The 19,834-nt window shown below is 43.6% G+C and overlaps 1 protein-coding gene across 6 annotated transcripts in view; it reads left to right on the forward strand.

The window, feature by feature from the left end:
* The first annotated feature begins 471 nt into the window (after nt 1-471).
* The window catches only part of emsy (EMSY transcriptional repressor, BRCA2 interacting), a 66,719-nt gene continuing 47,356 nt past the window's right edge, over nt 472-19,834 (forward strand). For 5 of the 6 annotated variants that reach the window (XM_038817670.1, XM_038817674.1, XM_038817671.1 and 2 more), the window contains exons 1-6: nt 473-744; nt 6,922-7,026; nt 7,356-7,455; nt 9,543-9,617; nt 12,256-12,431; nt 17,413-17,565. In XM_038817670.1, the coding sequence (XP_038673598.1) occupies nt 6,957-7,026; nt 7,356-7,455; nt 9,543-9,617; nt 12,256-12,431; nt 17,413-17,565 (574 nt within the window). In that variant the 5' untranslated portion in view covers nt 473-744; nt 6,922-6,956. Of the gene's footprint in view, nt 745-6,921; nt 7,027-7,355; nt 7,456-9,542; nt 9,618-12,255; nt 12,432-17,412; nt 17,566-19,834 lie in introns of all 6 variants that reach the window. The other variant, XM_038817673.1, reaches the window with a different exon arrangement.

Below are 19,834 nucleotides of genomic sequence, written 5' to 3' on the forward strand. Positions count from 1 at the left end.
CACATGCGTGTTAGATGTTGCTCTATTAGTGAGCACATGTATGTGGGATGGTGCTCTGCCCTGGTGCACATGCGTATTGGATGGTGCTCTTCCATTGAGTGCATGTGTATTGGATGTTATTCTGCCCTCGTGCACATGCATGTTGGATGTTGCTCTCCCATTGAGTGCATGCGTCTTGGATGTTGCTCTGTCCTGGTGCACATGCATGTTGCTCTGCCATTGGGTACATGCGCGTTGGATGGTGCTCTGCCCTGGTGCACATTCGTGTTGGATGTTGCTCTGTCCTGGTGCACATGTGTGTTGGATGTTGCTCTGCCATTGGGCGCATGCGTGTTGGATGGTGCTCTGCCATTGAGCGTATGCGTGGCGGATGCCCCGGTGCCCATGCGTGTTGGATGGGTACGGGAAAGTTGATTGTCCATGCAGGCCCCGCCCCTTTGGGAGTTAGCGCTGTGCACGGTGGGATATTGGAAGACCTGACCGGATGTTGGCGGTCGCTGTTCGGAATGGCGGCCGTTGTTGGCAATGTTGGCGGCTAGCTGCAGCGCCGTTACTGTGGGGAGCGCGTGGGCCGCTTTGTAATTAGTTTAAAAAAAATAAATATATAAAATAGTATCTGCGCACTTTGTGCTTTCTCCTGGGGAAAATAAAGAAAGGAACGCAGTGAAGGATGCCGAGTCTCCACAGGAGCCCTGAACCGCAGCAGGATCATCGCCGAGCTCCGTTGCCCAGAGACGCCGAGAGGTGAGGCGGCTCTTGTGTGGCCTTTTTTTCCGTCCTCTTACTCGAAGCTTGGGACCCTCAGAGAATGTTCTGGAAAAGGGGGAATGTCACCGGTGACCGATTGAAGCTGCTTCGATGTTTAACCGTCGCCTGGTACTCTCCCCGCCCCCCCCCCGTGAGGGAGGTAAACATTGACCACTGCGCATGCGCGTGTCCCTAAGCCAACCCATTGAATGAACAATGTAGAAGTTATTGGGTTGGACTCTGATGTTATCCCTAGCTCCTTGTCTCCACAGCTGCTGACAGACAGGCTGATTCTTTTCCCAGCATCTTCTCCCTTTACTATGAATGAGGAAGCCACTCTTTTTTTTTGGCAGCACCAGGTTAAAGTCCAACAGGTTTGTTTCAAACACTAGCTTTCGGAGCACTGCTCCTTCCTCAGGTGAATGTGCGGAGCAGTGTTCCGAAAGCTAGTGTTTGAAACAAACCTGTTGGACTTTAACCTGGTGTTGTAAGACTTTTACTGCACTCACCCCAGTCCAATGCCGGCATCTCCACATCTTTTAAAAAAACTTTCAATTCATTGATCTGGCAAGGTCAGCATTTATCATCTGTCGCCCAACCCTCACTGCTCTTGAGATGGTGGCGGTGAGCCCCGCTGTCTTGAATACGGCTGGGTGACTTGTCGGGCCATATCGGAGTGCGGTGAAGTCTTGCAGTGGGTCTGGAGCCAGCTGTAGGCCAGCCCGGAATAAATACAGCGCTGGACAAAACTTCAGGTCTGCCAGTATTTGTGGAGAGAGGGCAAGCACGGTGCTGCAGTGGTTAACACTGCAGTCTCACTGCGCCGAGGTCCAAGTTTCGATCCCGGCTCTGAGTCACTGTCCGTGTGGAGTTTGCACATTCTCCCTCTGTTTGCGTGGGTTTTGCTCCTACAACACAAAGATGTGCAGGGTAGGTGGATTGGACATGCTAAATTGCCCATCATTTGGAAAAAATGAATTGGGCACTCTTAAATTTATTTAAAAAAAATATCTGTGGAGAGGGAGAGAAAAGGAGTTAATGCTTTGAGTCCAGAATGACTTTCATGGAACTGAAGAGAGCTAGAAATGTGATGAGTTCTATGCTGTTGAAATGAAAAATGAAATGAAAATCGCTTATTGTCACGAGTAGGCTTCAAATGAAGTTACTGTGAAAAGCCCCTAGTCGCCACATTCCGGCGCCTGTTCGGGAAGGCTGTTACGGGAAAGGGGGAGGTAGAACAAAAAGGAATGGACGCAAAACTTTAACTCTATTCTCTGTTGATGGATGCTGCCAGACCTGTTGAGTTGTTGCAGCATTTTGTTATTTCAGATTTCCAGCATATATAGTATTTTGTTTTTATCACCTTGACCAGTGAGCCACATGTATTTTTATGACAATTTGATAGTTTCATGTTCACCATTACTGACACTAGCCTTATATTCTTGATTTGTTTAATTAATTTTTTTAAATTTCCACTTGCTGTGATGGAATTTGAACTCGTATCCCTGGATCATTTATTCAACCCTCTGGGTTACTAGTACCGTTAAATAATCCCTTAAATAATCTTACTCTTCTGTGTTGTGTGTGTGTGTGCCATTTTAAGCTCAAATTTTGGCAACCAGTTAAGTGAGCTGCCTCTGTGCCTTTCACAGGCTCTGGCTATGCAAAGCAAGGATGTATGATCCAAAGTCTGTCCTAAAACCGCCCCTGGAGCTGACTGTAAGACAGTTTCTGAATAGGATGGGTTGAATGGCTATCTTGTGATCTCAGTGTGGGCAGCAGTTTGAAGTTGGTCGTTGTTAACCTATCTACTGGAATATGTGTACATTTTCGGTGAGGACAGGAGCAGGTTTGAATTTGATTTCCGTGATTAATTGTTTGTATTCATTTGTTTTTGAGAAGTGTGCATCATTTGTTTCCCATCCGTAATTGCCCTTGAGTAGATGGTGGTGAGTTGCCTTTTTTGTACCCATTCAGTCCGTTTGGTGTAGGTATACCCATGGTACAAAATATCTGAGTTCCAGGATTTTGTCCCAGTGACTGTAGGAATGACAATATAGTTCCAAATCATGATGGTGAATGACTTGGGGGAAACTTGCAACTCGTCTTTAGTGGTCGAGTTCATGGGTTTGGAAGATGCTGTCGAAGACACCTTTGACAAGCTGCTGCAGTGCATTTTATAGATGATGCACACTGCTGCCACTGTGTGCTGGTGCTGGAGAGACTTATCTGCTGACTCTCATCAAAGTGTATAAAGCAACTTGTGTGTAGTCCTGGAGAGTTGATGGCGTCGGTACTGTGTTGAGCAGAGTCTAAACCTTCAGAAATAAAATTAACCGTACAGATTTGTAACTATCCAATTTTCATTTACCACCATTATAGATTTTGAACTTTGTTTTCCTGTTTTGTGCAATCACTCCTACAAAGGGTCTGTATTTTGACAAAAATATCTTTAAAGGAAGGAATTGAGAATGAATTCTGGAAGTGCATGAATATTTGACATTATTTCTAATTATTATGAACAGCTAATTAAAATACATGAATGGTTTGCATTTTGTATCATTTGAGGGGTAGAAATATATGCTTTTGTAATTGTTGGTGATAGTTCCCCTCCAGTGATTTACACCGTCCAAAGCTTTTAAATGGAAGAGCTAATTGTAAACAAAGAAAATAGGTGCGCGAGCGTGTAAGCCATTCGGCCCTTCGAGCCTGCTACATCATTCATTATGATTGTGGCATCCAACTCAGTAACCTGTTCCTACTGTCTTCTCCCCCCCCTCCCCGCCAAATCTTTTGATCCCTTTAGCCCCAAGAGCTATATTTAATTCCTTGAAACATGCAATGTCTCTGTATGAATGAATTCCACAGGCTCACCACTCTCTGGGTGAAGAAATTTCTCCTAATCTCATTTCTAAATGATTTACCCCATATCCTTTGACTATGACCCCTGGTTTTGGAGTCCACCACTATCGGAAACATCCAGCCTGCATCTACCCTGTCTAAATCTTGTTCAAATTTTATATAATTCTATGAGATTCACCCCTCATTCTTCTAAATTCAATTATTATGATCCTAACTGACTCGATCTCTCCCCATACATCAGTCCTGCCAAGCCAGGAATCAGTCTGGTAAACCTTCGCTGCACTTCCCCTTCAGCAATATTCCAGGTGTGGTCTCACCAAGGTTCTGTATAATTGCAGCAGGACATCCCTGCATCTGTACTCAAATCCTATGAAGGCCAACATACCATTTGTCTTCACCGCCTACTGCACCTCCATGCTTACTTTCAGCAACTGGTGTACAAGCACACCCAGGTCTCATTGCATAGTCCACTCTCCTAATTTATGGCCATTCAGATAATAATCCTGTTTTTGCGCCCAAAGTGGGTGACCTCACATCGTACTGCATCTGCCATGCATTTGCCCACTCACTCAACTTGTCCAAATCAAATTAAAGCATCTCTGCATCCTCCTTACAGCTCACTCTCCCACCCAGCTTTAGTCATCTGCAAATTTGGAGATATTACATTTAGTTCCCTCACCTAAATCTGTCCAACGCGTTGAGAGGAAAAGATGGATCTAAATGAAAAACACCACATTTTTCATGAAGCTTTTTTCCAAATGTAAACATTTTAAAAATATTGAATATTTTAGGGGGAAGTCAATCATTTTTCCCTTAGCATTTCTTCCCTGCCTTTAAGGCAATGAAACATTTCTGGAATACAGTCCCACATATTCTGGATGCCCTCTAATAGTCATCTAAGAATCTTAATTGTAAGTGATGACAAAGTATTCAACATGGAGAGCATCAAGGCTAAGGATGATTCTGACCATAATCTGGTGGCTGCTTCATGTATGCATTCAGTCAATAGTAATAGGTGATTGTAATTAGGAGTGGGGATCCAGGCTGTCCTGCCTGGAATCCATGAACTGAATACCGTAGAAGTATCAAGAAATTCCTTATAAAGGTGTGTTTATTTTCTCCCCTTTCTGTGGACACCATGTACTTATGAGGGTGGTTGATCTTTCAGTGGTCTGCACGTGCTCTGGGAAAAATGGTTGCTGTTGATGTTTGGATTGGATTTTGTTTTGTCCTTTCCACTTATCAAACTACTTTCCATCAGCAAATGAGGAATTGTTGGAATGCACTGTGGTCCCATCACTGTGAATCATGTTGTGCAGTCCATTTGACACAAGCCTTTGGTTGTGATTACAATGCTTTTATATTTTAACTTTTAGTTGGTATGTAGACACACCTGGTTGATTGACAGTGGTGTAACATCGGCTTGGTATTTGTATTCCTCACCATCCCTTGCCATAATACAAATTGAATAACAAATTTTTAAAATGCGTTCTTAAAATGTGTATGTTATTAGAAAAGCTATAATTATCCCCATTCTTAGTTTCTCTGAGAAAGTAGTGATGGGCCTTCTGGAACTTGTACTGATAGTGTTAGGTTGGAAATTCCAGAATTATGATCTAGAGATATTAAAGAAATGGTGCCATTAGGTCAGAATAAAGTGTGAGGTTTGAAGATGATATCATGATTTTGCTGTGGTTTTCAATGAATGTCACTTGGGCAGATACGTTTTTTGAATGGAAAACCTTGAGGTAAAATGCAAGGTAAGTAAGTAAATAATGGCACCATAGTCCTAGATGACCATTGGCTGCTTTCTCCTTTGAGGGGAGAGCTGACTGGTGGTGATTCAACCTGAGGATCACCACACCTCAGGCGAGGGGCAAGGTTGGGAAGGCGGGGTCTTCATGATTAACCTCAGCCTGTACAGCACACAATTGTCAGGACCCATGGTGCAAGATACAAACAGGCATGAAAGGTTGAATAAAGGAATAGGGTTCACATGATGTCTAGCTTAGGTTTAGAAGTTCCCTTCAGATGTCCGTGAGAGAGTAAGTACGACAATGTATGCTGAGCCTTAATTGTTGAGTGTGCAGATCCATCCGGGATGGTGTTTTTGCAGCATAGGGACAATTTAAGACATTTCGGAGCAGCAATGGCTATAGTATTGATAAAATGAAGCTAAAGGTTGTGACAGAATGGAAGTTGAAGGCCAGAGGTGGAGGGTGAGACTATCCGATGGAAGTGGAGTTGAGAATTAAAGTTATGAGAGAAAACCCAAGGGTTCAAATGATGGAATGGAGACAAACTTAAAAGGAGAAAGGATAGCAACGTTATTTAAACTAGGCAAAAGTATGAAAGACTGACAAACGTGTCCATCACCATGTACTGCATTGTTGATTACAATGAGTAGTAGCTGCTGACCTATATGTTTGAAAGAAGCTTCAGGAATGGCACTACAGTATAGAAATAAGGCATTTAATTTTGTAACCTTTGCCCTGCAACAGGATCTAAGATATCTAGATGATCTTTGCCAATTTTAAAAAATCCAAACTTTCTGAAAGCTAATATTTTTGAGCAACTTCCTTCAAAAGTAATTTTATCTGTTCTGGTAAATAAACTTTGCACTTTATGTTTATGAACTCAGAGTTTTGAGTGGCATTCTTTATTTTTACCAATTGCAGTCCATGACCGCTAACGCTTCATCCTCCTTCACACTTTTAGTTAGCTGCAGTCCACATTGGATAAGATAAAATCTGTAATTGTTCTGCTGGTTATTTTTCATAATTCTCTCAGGACTTTGGAAATTATACACGCAAGCATACACCAACTATCCCCCATTCATTTTTCCTGAAATCTTAATGGATGTAAAGGGGTTGATTTTGTTGCATTTGTACAATGAATTGCAGTTTCCACTTAATTTGGAAAAAATTCCCAAATAAACATGGGGCCTTGCCGTTCCAGTGTTCCAAAATCATGTGGTCACTTATATTTCAAAAATAAAGGGCAGCACGGTGGCCAAGTGGTTAGCACAACCGCCTCACAGCGCTGAGGTCCCAGGTTCGATCCCGGCTCTGGGTCACTGTCTGTGTGGAGTTTGCACATTCTCCCCGTGTCTGCGTGGGTTTCACCCCCACAACCCAAAAATGTGCATAGTAGGTGGATTGGCCACGCTAAATTGTCCCTTAATTGGAAAAAATAATTGGGTAATCTAAATTTATATTAAAAAAAAATATTTCAAAAATGCATGCATTTAATTTTTAAAACGTTGCTGTGTTGGTCAGGAATTAAATCTCACTCTTTTCAATTAAATTGCAGAATTAGGTTGAACCTGTAGGACACTGCCCACCACTATGCCTGCTGTTTGGCCGAGTCTTCTGGATCTCAGCAGGGATGAATGCAAGAGGATACTTCGAAAACTTGGTAAAACATTGTGGATTATTTTCTTTTCCTTTTCTGCTACAATCAGATTCTGTGTAGTGAATGACTGAGTTTTTTCTCATGATTTCTCTCTGAATTTACAGTAATATGTTCCAGAGGCATATGTTGAGTGAAACATTCAAATAAAATCAAAAATCTTAATTTGCAAATAAATTGGTAAATGCTGTAAAGCAGACTATTATACAAAATAATCGCAGGAGACGCAGGTACCGAACGATCGTTTATGAAGAGAAATGTTAACCTTTCCTTGGAACAAATAGGAAGTGTGTAGATTAGAGATGTGTTTTGCTATTTTCTCTCTCGCTTTTTAGAACTTGAAGCTTACGCTGGCGCTATCAGTGCGCTTCGAGCACAAGGCGACCTTACGAAAGAAAAGAAGGACCTCCTTGGAGAATTGGCCAAGGTTCTTAGGTAAATCTTATAAGGAGGTTAAAATCTGTTTTCCTGAGTTTTGTTTTGGGTTCATGATTCTAATTTTTTATTTTCTGCATATTATCCCACCTACCTCATCTGAAATGGAGTAGAAATGTATTTCTTCCTTCATGCCTTTCCAAAAGCAGATTATTGCATTGAGGTAGTTTACAGTGATCCTGCAGTGGCTTTGCATTAACTTAAATTGTGCTTGTTTCTTTTTCCTGCGGTGAAATTCCTTGGTTGTGACACTTAATACTTGTATTTATGTAGCACATTATCATAGTAATAGGGCAGGGGGGAGTGGGCCCAGGTAGGGTGTTCTAGGTTTGGTGCACACTCGGTGGGCCGAATGGACTCCTGCACTGTAGGAATTCTAAAATGCCTCAAAGGGCTTCACTAAGTCACCACACAACATAAAAAATAAATTATGTAAGGAAATCATGTTGTATGTAAAATTAATCAAGGACTAGTTTTGCTACTTCTGTCAAAAGGAAAAACCTTGAGGGTGGCACGGTGGCGCAGTGGTTAGCATTACTGCCTCACGGCACCGAGGACCCGGGTTCAATCCCAGCCCTGGGTCACTGTCCGTGTCTACGTGGGTCTCACCTCCACCACCCAAAGATGTGCAGGGTAGGTGGGTTGGCCATGCTAAAGTGCCCCTTAATTGGGAAAAAGAAATAAACAAATGGAAGAACCTCAGTTGCACTGAAAAGGATCCACTCCTTGCTATCTGGTAAATTGAAGAAGGTATCGTTATATATGCCCCATCTCCTGTTCAGTTAGCAAGGCTGCTCAGAAGCAAGTGGCAGTCTGAAGTACAGAAACAGAAGCAACATTTACCATTTATTTATACAGCTTTTAACAAAGCACAACACGCAAGATACATCACAGAAGTGTCATATATTCAACATTTCGCACTGAGGCACAAAAGGTGTTATCAGGACAGCTAGAAAGCTAGATCGAAGAGGTGAATTTTCAGTCCTGGTTTAAAGCACAAGAGAAATTTAGAAAGGTTTACAGAGGAAATTTCAGGTAGTGCCAGGAGAGGAATGATCAAAACTAAGGATGTGCAAAGTGCCAGAATTGGAGGAGTGCAGAAATCTGAAATGGCAGTAGATCTGGAGGAGTTTCCATAGATTTTTAAAATAATTTTGGAATACCCAATTCACTTTTCCCAATTAATGGGCAATTTAGCGTGGCCAGTCCACCTACCCTGCATTTCCTTGGATTGTGGGGGTGAGACCCACACAGACACGGGGAGAATGTGCAAACTCCACACGGACAGTGACCCAGAGCCGGGATCGAACTTGGGACCTCGGTGCCGTGAGGCAGCAATGCTAACCACTGTGCCACCGTGTTGCCCATGCGAATGAATGTTGAAGCTGAATTACAACACCTGGGACCTGGTGCCAAACCTGGTACCTCGGTGCCGTGAAGCCACAGTGCTAACCACTGCGCTACCGTGCTGCCCTGAGTTTCCATAGTTAGGGAGGCCATGTAGGGATTTGAAAACAGGATGATTATTTTAAATAATTTTATGGGCAGCATGGTGGCATAAGTGGAGGGCACTGTGGCTTCACAGCGCCAGGGTCCTAGGTTCGATTCCCCGCTGGGTCACTGTCTGTGCGGAGTCTGCACGTTCTCCCCGTGTCTGCGTGGGTTTCCTCCGGGTGCTCCGGTTTCCTCCCACAGTCCAAAGACGTGCAGGTTAGGTGGATTGGTCATGATAAATTGCCCTTAGTGACCAAAAAGGTGAGGAGGGGTTATTGGGTTACGGGGATAGGGTGGAAGTGAGGGCTTAAGTGGGTCAGTGCAGACTCGAGGGCCGAATGGCCTCCTGTACTGTACGTTTTATGTTCTAAAATCAAGGCTTTGCTGTAGGGGGATCAATGTAGGTGAGTAAGCGCGGATAATGGAACAACTGGATTTGGTGTGGACTAAGATGTGGTGAGCGGAGGTTTGGATGAGACTGAGTTTATGTAGGGTGGAAGATGGGAGGCCAGCTGGAGGAGTTTTGGGATAGGCAAAATTGACATCCATTTTAGATGGATACATTGACAATTTTTCTTTTTTTTTCTTGATAGCATTTCAACAGAGCGTCATCGTGCAGAAGTTCGTAGAGCAGTTAATGATGAAAGGCTGATGACCATTGCACATCAGTAAGTTTCCTTTCTCTGAAGCATTTTCTGTTACAATTTATCTGGCTTTGAACATTAAAATCTCTTCTATTGTTCAGCATAACATACTAGTTTGCCTGCAAGGATCTCTTCCATAGCATCTTAACTTGGCATTGGCACATGAGAAGCAGGATCACCTTCATCTTACTCCTTAATTTCCAGTTCCCTCTGTAAACAAGTCATCATTTTCTATATTGAGACCCACAGATATCAACTCATGTGGACTCAGTAGTTGCCCAACTGAGCCAGATATTCTGCATGTATTTGTGTATTTCGAGGATGAGACTTAACCAAAAAAAATCCCTCTACTTTTCTTCACTTTGAGGAACCTGCTGCTCAATAGTAGCCATGATGTGGAGATGCCGGCGTTGGACTGGGGTGAGCACAGTAAGAAGTCTTACAACACCAGGTTAAAGTCCAACAGGTTTGTTTCAAACACGAGCTTTCGGAGCACGGCTCCTTCTTCAGGTGAATGGAAAGGCTTGTTCCAGAAATGTTTATATAGACACAGTCAGAGATGCCCCGGAATGCGAGCACCTGCAGGCAATCAAATCATCAAAGATGCAGATCTGCTTTTTTGCATCTTTGTAGAAACTGAATGTCAGTGTCTATATGCGCGATCTTCCTGGAGATCCTCTCCACTTTGAGCCGGCAGTTTGCGGTGTCAATGGTAGCCATGATGTGGAGATGCCGGCGTTGGACTGGGGTGAGCACAGTAAGAAGTCTTACATCATGCATCTTTGATGATTTGATTGCCTGCAGGTGCTCGCATTCCGGGGCATCTCTGACTGTGTCTATATAAACATTTCTGGAACAAGCCTTTCCATTCACCTGAAGAAGGAGCCATGCTCCGAAAGCTCGTGTTTGAAACAAACCTGTTGGACTTTAACCTGGTGTTGTAAGACTTCTTACTGTGCTCAATAGTAGGGTGTTATAATACAGAAAGCGGGAACCCTCTGCACTTCATTCAAGTGGCCTAGACTTTAGCTGTCTAGACTGACCTTGAAATATGTCACCAAGATTGAGGAGGAGCAGGGGAGGTTGATGGGAGAAAGGATATCACAGATGAAGTTAACCCTACTCCTATAGTGTTCATTATTCACATATTTTCTATTTTCCTCCAGTGGTCAGTAAATATTCTGGAGTGCACAGGCATGGTGTTACCAGCGGAGAATAAAGAAAAAGAAGGATTTTCATTTGTACAGCACTTTTCAGGACCACCGACCTTTCAAAGTGCTTTACAGCTATGAGGGACTTCTGAAATGTAGTCAGTGTTGTAATGTAGGAAACATGACAGTCTATATACAAACTGCAACCTCTCACAAACAGAAATGTGATCTGGATTAGATATTGATTGAGGGATAAATGTTGGCCAGCACACCAGGGAGAACTCCCCTGATTTTCTTCTAATTAGTGGCATGGGACCTTTTACATCCCACCGAGAAGATAGATGGGGCTTCGGTTTAACATAACATCCAAAAGAAACACCTCCAGCGGTGCAGCATTCACTCAGTACTGCATTGGAGTATCAGCCTGGATTTTTGTGCTCACGCTCGGGAGCGGGACTTGAACCATGGGGAGCCATGTGACTCAGAGGTGGGAGTGCAGCCAAGTGAACGATGGCTGACACATTAGTTAACTCTCTGAACTGGGGGGCAGCACGGGTGGCGCAGTGGGTTAGCCCTGCTGCCTCACGGCGCCGAGGTCCCAGCTCTGAGTGACTGTCCGTGTGGAGTTTGCACATTCTCCCCGTGTTTGTGTGGGTTTCGCCCCCACAATCCAAAAAATGTGCAGGTTAGGTGGATTGGCCACGCTAAATTGCCCCGTAATTGGAAAAAATGAATTGGGTACTCTAAATTTAATTTAAAAAAAAAAAACAAAAACTGTCTGAACTGGGATTCAATTCCGAGATCTGCTCAGTATTGCTGAGTTAAAGATTCTCTTCAACTGAGCTGTTGGGGAAGCTAAGACTTCCTGTTATTAACACATTGTTTCCCTGTAATTTGTGTTGTATTTGAGGACAAAGTAGGTGGCTGAACTTTGGATAGTTATTTCTTGCTGAAATTTTTCTTAATGGAATTACAGTAGTCCCTCTTTATAACACGGGTGTTGGGGTCCAAGACAGCCACCCGCGTTGCATCCGAGCCGCGGATATCCACGATGGGGGTTTTTAATAAATTTAGATCGTGGATCTAATTAAAACAAGCACTGCTGCATTTTTAACAACTTAAAAGTTGGATTGGAGGGAGAGAGCAGCCGGCAGTGTCAATTTCAGCGGCCGGCTCACTTTGATCCGGAGAGGGAAGCTGACAGTTGGGGTCCATAAGCCCCCCCGCCGTATATCGCGAACCGCGGTATTGCGGAGCGCGGTATAACGGGGGACTACTGTATTAGGAAGAAACATTTAACTGTGGTCGGGTAATGATAAATGGAGGAAAATGCAACCACTTCAGCATTTCACAAATGTGGAAGAAATTCACCAGCTTGACCTAATTTGGATCTGCTCCTGACAAACAAAATTATAATAAAATTTGAATTAAATTAGTCTCTTCTGATGAAAAGTATAGACAGTTTAAAAAAATAAGGTGATGTGTTGACATATATATGCTCTGACCCACAGTATGTCTGGGCCTAACAGCTCAGCTGAATGGTCCATTGAAGGTCGTCGACTGGTCCCTCTCATGCCCAGGCTCGTACCTCAGACAGCATTCACTGTGACAGCGAATGCAGTAGCTAACGTGGCAGCTCTGCATAATGCCACTCTTCCTTCACCAGCTGAAACTGGTAACAAAGAAGGTGAGTTTTCTTTTCTACTAACCCAGGATTAATTTTTTTTTAACAATTTCTTTTAAAACGCAGGAACATATAAATTACCATTTAGAAAGGGTGGTTATAAATGATATGTGGGATTGGTTGTTTAGTTTTGGTATTGTAATTCAGCTCTGACTAATATTATTAGTGATCTGCCTAATAAGGTTTGGTTCTTTGCTTGATTTCCCGTGCCTTGGGGTCTTGCGCTTTCCTCTTCATGTGCACATGCTCAGAAGTGTCTCCCATATGCAATCTCAAGTTTGCTAACGTCGTCATTCTCTTTCTCCCTCTTGGTCTGCATCACTCGCATCATCTTCAATCACCACCTTCAGGAAGTTCTCATGCCTTAGAAATGGCCAGTCTAACCTTGTTGCCCTTTCTTGATGATGATCCTCCTTCGCCATCTAAGAAGTGCTCTTGTGTTCTCGCCAACTGACCCGCTTCATCCTTCTCCAGAACCACATTCCACAACTTCATAGTCTTCGGATGTCCACTTTTCCCAAGGCCCACATTTCAACCCTATACAAGTCACTCCAAAACACAGTTGATTATTTTCTTAAAATTTCTACTCATTGCTATGCTAAGAATTTCTGTTTGGAGGATGCATTCTTTGCTATTGGTATTCCAGCTGTTGAATTCTTTCTGGTGGTAACCGTCTTCTGTCAAAGATGTTTCACAGCTACGGAGCATTGGGACTGCAATATAATTTTTCTTGCTCGCTTAAGAATTTATCTATATATAGGAAAGTTTTGTATTGGGTCAGCCTCTGTCTGTCACAACAGAACAAATTGCGCTTCAGGCAACATGCTTAACTCGCAAAAGTTTTAATCCATTTTTGCACTTGCATCCCTAAATTTCATATGAAGCAGCAACAAATTAATAGATTCACAGTCCATTCAGTTGTGATCAGAAGTTGTCAGTCAGCAAACTACCATTAAAATAAGAAATAATCAACTGCGATTTGGAGTGACTTGTAAAGGGTTGAAATGTGGGCCTTGGGAAAAGTGGACATGTGAAGACTATGAAGTTGTGGAATGCGGTTCTGGAGAAGGATGAAATCTGCAAACACTTTAGGAAAAGCTTTGGCGATCATCTTGCTTTCTCAGTATGTAGTGTTGAAAGTAAGCTTCATATCATTAACCAAGGCTATTAGTATTGTGAAGCATTTTGAAAATATTTTTTCTATTTCAGTTCTCAAACTTCTCTGGTTGAGAAGCCCCTTTTAAAATCGATTCATCCTCACTGCCCCCTCCGACCGTCTAATTATAATAATGCTAGATAACATTCAATGTAAAACTGCTGCATGTGGAGCTTTTAAGAAAACATGTGCTTACTTATACCAGTGAGAGAGGTCAGCCTCCTGACCCTGCATGCTGTAGACTGTATCTATCCTTGCATGATCCCCATTGGACTGAGACAGCCAGACCACTGTGCGTAGCTGCACTCAGTTCCTGCCTCCGAGTTCACATTTCATGGATCCCCAGGAAGTCTGTATAGATCCCCATTTTAATACGGGTTTGCCAATTTAAAATCACACCAAGCGAGGACGTTGTTAGGGAACAACGTCTTTATTCAGAGTTGTGTTAGTTCGAATGCTTTGTCACAAACAGTATTTATGAAAGCGATTGTGTTCTTAATGGAAAGTAGGTACATATTTGAAGTAGAGGCAGAATCAGAGGTATGGATAAAGAGCGGGACAGTGGGCTTGCTTTAAGAAAACTGGCACAGAGGGCAGCACGGTGGCCTAGTGGTTAGCACAACCGCCTCACAGCGCTGAGGTCCCAGGTTCCATCCTGGCTCTGGGTCACTGTCCGTGAGGAGTTTGCACATTCTCCCCGTGTCGGCGTGGGTTTCACCCCCACAACCCAAAAATGTGCAGAGTAGGTGGATTGGCCACGCTAAAATTGCCCCTTAATTGGAAAAAATAATTGGGTAATCTAAATTTATAAAAAAAAAGAAAGAAAACTGGCACAGCACAGAAAATTGGATAAATAGTTTCCTTCTACTGTAGAACATTTTTTATTCCGAACACCAGGATGGTGTAATGGTAATGTAGCTGGATTAGTAATCCTGACACCTAGGCTAATACTTGGGAACGATGGCAGCTGGTGGCATTTGAATTCAAATAATATATCTGGAATTCAAAGCTGGACTCAGTAATGATGACCATGAAACCATTGCCAATTGTCCTAAAAATCCGTCTGGATTCATAAGTGAATTGGCTGTCCATGCCCGGTCAATGTGGTTTGCTCTTGAATTAAATGAAAAAAAAATGAAAATCGCTTATTGTCACGAGTATGCTTCAAATGAAGTTACTGTGAAAAGCCCCTAGTCGCCACATTCCGGCGCCTGTTCGGGGAGGCTGTTACGGGAATCGAACCGTGCTGCTGGTCTGCTTTCAAAGCCAGCGATTTAGCCCTGTGCTAAATGCCCTCTGAAATAGCCTACCAAGCCAGTTGTATGCATCGGAAATGCCAATGACAAACCCAGCTTGGTGATCCTGAAAAATACTAACATTTGCAGGCTTGTGCCAAAATTTGAGAGAACTGTCCCACAGACCAGTCAAGCTACAGCCTGAAATAGGCTTACTCACTAAATCATACTTTTATATCCAATATCCTAGGCACCACCAGAGTTGGCGGCACACTGGTATACAGTTGGGAAAGAGTTGCCCCACAGTCCTCAATATTGACTCTGAACCAACAAGAGAGAAAAATCTCATCCTCACCAAGCTATCTGTCGCCGAGGTATCTGAGTATAATAGTGTTGGTAGCAGTGACCTCCGAAAAGTCCTTGTGGAAATGAAGTCCCCGCCTTCCCATTGAGGATAACCTTCATTATGTTGTGAAGCGCTACCACCGTGCTAAATTGGATAGATTTCGAACAGATCTAGCAGCTCAAGACTGGTCATCCATGAGATGCTGTGGGCAGGGGCAGCAGAATTCTATTCAAGCACACTCTGTAATGTCGTGGCCTGGAATATTCCCCCACTCTACCATTGCCGTCAAGCCAGGAAATCAACCCTAGTTCAATGAAGAGTGCATGAGGGCATGCTAGGAGCAGCACCAGGCATATCTAAAAATGATGTGTCAACCTGGTGGAGCTACAGCACAGGACTACTTGTGTGCCAAACATGGAAAGCAGAATGCAAGGGAGTGAGCTAAGCAATCCCACAAACAATGGATCAGATATAAACGCCGCACTCCTGCCACATCCAGTTGTGAATATTGTTGGACAAATTAAAACAACTCGCAGGAGGCGGAATCTCCATAAATATCACATCCATGCAAAAACCAAGGTTGAAGCATCAGCAACTATTATCAGGCCAAAGTCCTGCGTGAGTGATCCATCTCTGCCTTCTCTGGAGGTCCCCTGTATCATAGATGCTAGTGTTTAGCCAATTCGATTCACTCCATCCGTGTCACATCAAAAAACACTGAAGGCACTAGGTACTGCAAAGTCTATTGCCCCAGGCAAATTTCTGACAATAGTACTGAAGATCTGTGCACCAGAACTTGCTGCTGTTCCGTTGTAGCTACGACACTGGCATCTATTTGGCAGTGTGGAAAACTGCCCAATTCACAAAAGTCAGGACAAATCTAACCCAGCCAATTATTGTCCCATCAGTCTACTCTGGCCTGCATGTAACTTCAGATCCACTGCAATGGAGATTTCCAAGATGGCGCTGGAGCAAGGCGACATCTTGCAAGCTGTGCCCAGCATACCCTCTAATTCTATCTTTTACTCTTGTCCTATGCTTCTAAAACTTCATTCTAACTCTTTAAAACTCTCTAAGTTGATCTTTTCTCTGCACCTTGCTATAACTGTAACATTATATTCTGCAGTCTCTCCGTGCTTTCCTATGTACAGTATGCATTGTTTGTACAGTGTTACCAATTTAATGGAATACTGTCCCACCAGCGTCATCAATAATGTTGCTCTTTAGAGTCACCAATATGATACTGAGGCTCATTTTATGATGTGATATTATGTCCCAACAGCGTCGCCAATACTGTGGGTGTTTCTATTTCTCTTACTGAACCACAAGGCTTTCCCGTATATCGGTCAAATGACCACACAACCAGTTATCAATTCAAATTCAAAGATGGTTTATTTACACACAAGGGTTACTTCGACATGCAAGCACCATATACTACAAGTTAAACTACACCTATCAACTGCAGTAACCTATACTTAACTTCAGGCGACCGGCACTGTGCAAGTGGATAAGGCCTTTATCTTGATCTCACGTGGCTGGTTTGAAAAAGTGGCTCTGTCTCTGCTGGGCTCATCCGTCAGGTAGCGATCGTTGGTCTTGAACTTGGCTGTCTGGTCGTTATGCTGCAATTGGGCTGACACACGCCGGATTCAAAAGAAGCTGGCACAGGCCAGGTCCAAAAGAGACTGAACACATGGCTGTGTCCCCTTATATCCCTCTAGGGTTTTGCAGTCTTTGGGGCGGTCCTTAATCTTGGACCCAATAATTTGACAGGCTTTGATCACTGCCTTCGATTTTGGCCAATAAAGGGGCGCGTGTCTGGGTGACGATTCCTCAACTGTATTTTTTAATGGGAAGATAGTAGGGTTAGTATGAAAGAAAGAGACCAGTTGGTTAAAGAGCTGTCACCTAAGATCAAACCTATTTAAAATCCAAATTTGCCTGCAGATGACACTGACTGTTGTAAGGGTTGTTATGTTTTCTTTCCTGATGGTAAATAAGTTGCATTTCCAGTCAGTTTTAGTGATTCAATGACCCTCAGCTTGCTGAATTGGATTTATTTCCTATGTGATATGGTCATTGTGTTGATTGCAGTATAGACTTTGACCACATGGTGGAACCAAATGAAAGCCTTTGCTCTGAAGCACTGCTAAAGTTGAAAAGATATGATTTTGTAATGATAGTGATTTTGAGCAAAGATTTTAGTTGCGTTTTAAAAAAAAAAAAACACAATTTTTCTTCTTCTAGTGATTGTCTGTTACTCGTACACAAGTACCACTCCCACGCCAGCTTCAACTGCAGTACCCGGTGGGAGTGTAGCAACGGTCAAATCTCCCAGACCTGCCAGTCCAGCCTCCAATGTTGTTGTACTGCCAAGCGGTAGCACGGTGTATGTCAAAAGTAAGTACCGTTTGTTCAGTCTAAACTTAATATTTCAGGCCAGCACCTATGCCCAACTCTTAAGTATAGAGATTGTCTGTTTGAAAATACTGTATGCTGGGTTTAAGATTGTATGAAATCAGGCATTCTTCATGCTCTGCTGCACGGTTCCCTCACAGAGTGCGAGAGCCGATTGTCTGCTCTGTGATATTCTGGGAATGCTGAAATATAACCACTGCCAGCAATCCACAGCAGGCCCTTGAGTTAACGAAAGGAAAAAGACAGGGTTATGCTTTTGGGGGAGGAACTCCAAACTCTTATGGTTTTCCCGCGCCATTGCTTGTGGTAAGTTGACCTATGCAGTATTTTTAAATTATTGAAGTATATAAATTTGTAATGCTTGAACGTCCAGTGCCTTCAGCTGTTTCGTGATATCATGTGAAGTGAATCGTGTTAGCTGAAGACTGACATCTGATGCAAGGGTCACCAGAGGAGGCCAAGATGGATCATCCAATCAGCACTTCTGGCTCAAGACTGTTGCTTGTCTTTTGCACTGATATGCTGGTCTCCTCCATCAATGAGGATGGCAATATTTGTGGGACCTTCTCCAGTGAGTTGTTTCATTGCCCACCACCATTCATGACTGGATGTGGCAGGAATACAGAGCTTAGATCTGATACATTGATTGTGAAATTGCTTAACTCTGTCTATTACTTACTGTTTATGCTGTTTAGCATGCAAGTAGTCTTCACCAGGTTGACACCTTGTTTTTAGATATGCCTGGCGCTGCTCCTGGCATGCCCTCCTGCACTCTTCATTGAACCAGGGTTGATCCCCTGGCCTGGTGGGGGGTATGCTGGGCCATGCGGTTACAGTTGTGGTTGAGTGCAATTCTGCTGCTGCTGATGGCCCATAGTGCCTCATGGCTGCCCAGTCTTGAGTTACCTGTTTGAAGTCCCTTCCACACAGCACAATGGAGTGTATCCTCAATGTGAAGATAGGACTTTGTCTCCACAAGGACTGTTCGATGATGCTTTCATGGACAGCTGCATCTGCAGCAGGCAGGTTGGTGAGGATAAGTATGTTTTCCCCTTTTGTTGGTTCCATCACCACCTTCTGCAGATCCAGTCTAACAGCTATGTCCTTTAGGACCCCACCAGCTCGGTCTGTGGTGGTACTACTAAGCCACTCTTGGTGATGGACATTGACGCCCCCCACCCAGAGTGCACTCTGCCTCCTTGCTACTCTCATTGTTTCATCCAAATAATAATAATGATGTTCAACATGGAGGAGCTCTGATTCATCAGCTGAGTGGGGACGGTGCGTGGCAGTCAGCAGAATGTTTTCTTGCTCATGTTTGACCTGCTGCAATGAGACTTCATGGGGTCCAGAATCGATATTGAGGGCAATTCCCTCCTGGCTATATTACTGCGCTGCCACCTTTCCGGAATCTGTTCTGCCACTGAGACAGGACATACCCAGGAATGGTAATGGTGGTGTCTGGGACATTTTCTGTAAGATATGATTCTGTGTGTATAACTATATCAGGCTGTACTTGATGGATTTGTGAGACAGCTCTCCCAATTTTGGCACAAGCCCCCGGACGTTAGTAAGGAAGACTGCAGGGTTGACAAGCCTGGGTTTGCCATTGTAATTTCTGGTGTCTAAGTCGATGCTGGGTAGTCCGTCTGGTTTCATTCCTTTTTTGTTGTCTTTGTAGCGGTTGGATGCAACTGAGTGGCTTGCTAGGCCATTTCAGAGGGCATTTATCCACATTGCTGTGGGTCTAGTGTCACATGTAGTCCAGACCAGGTAAGGAGAGCAGGTTTGCTTTCCTAAAGGACATCAGTAAACAGATGGGTTTTTACGACAATTATGAATGGTTTCATGGTCATCATCAGACTTTTAATTTCAGACTTTTATTGAATTCAAATTCCATCATCATTGAACCAGGGTTGATCCCCTGGCCATTATGGTGAGATTCGAACCCGAGTCTCCAGAGCTCCTGGGTCTTTGGATTACTAGGTGTCATGGCAGTGACGAAAGATTGCAGATTTGGACCGTAGACTGAGCTGAGGTTAATTAATTTCATTTGTGACGCCAGTGAAATGTCAGAGTTGACCTCAGTTCCTCAGGGCTTGGGGAGTGGGGGGGGGGGGGGGGGGGGGGGGGGGGGGGGGGGACAGTTTCCATCGCTTTGGAGAAAATGCTTGGGTGGGTGTGGATGGTAGGTAGTGACAGGGTCATGCTGGGGTTTGATCACCATAGTTGAAAGATTTCTGGCACTCCA

Source organism: Scyliorhinus canicula, chromosome 14, assembly GCF_902713615.1.
Source record: "Scyliorhinus canicula chromosome 14, sScyCan1.1, whole genome shotgun sequence".
Lineage (NCBI taxonomy): Eukaryota > Metazoa > Chordata > Chondrichthyes > Carcharhiniformes > Scyliorhinidae > Scyliorhinus > Scyliorhinus canicula.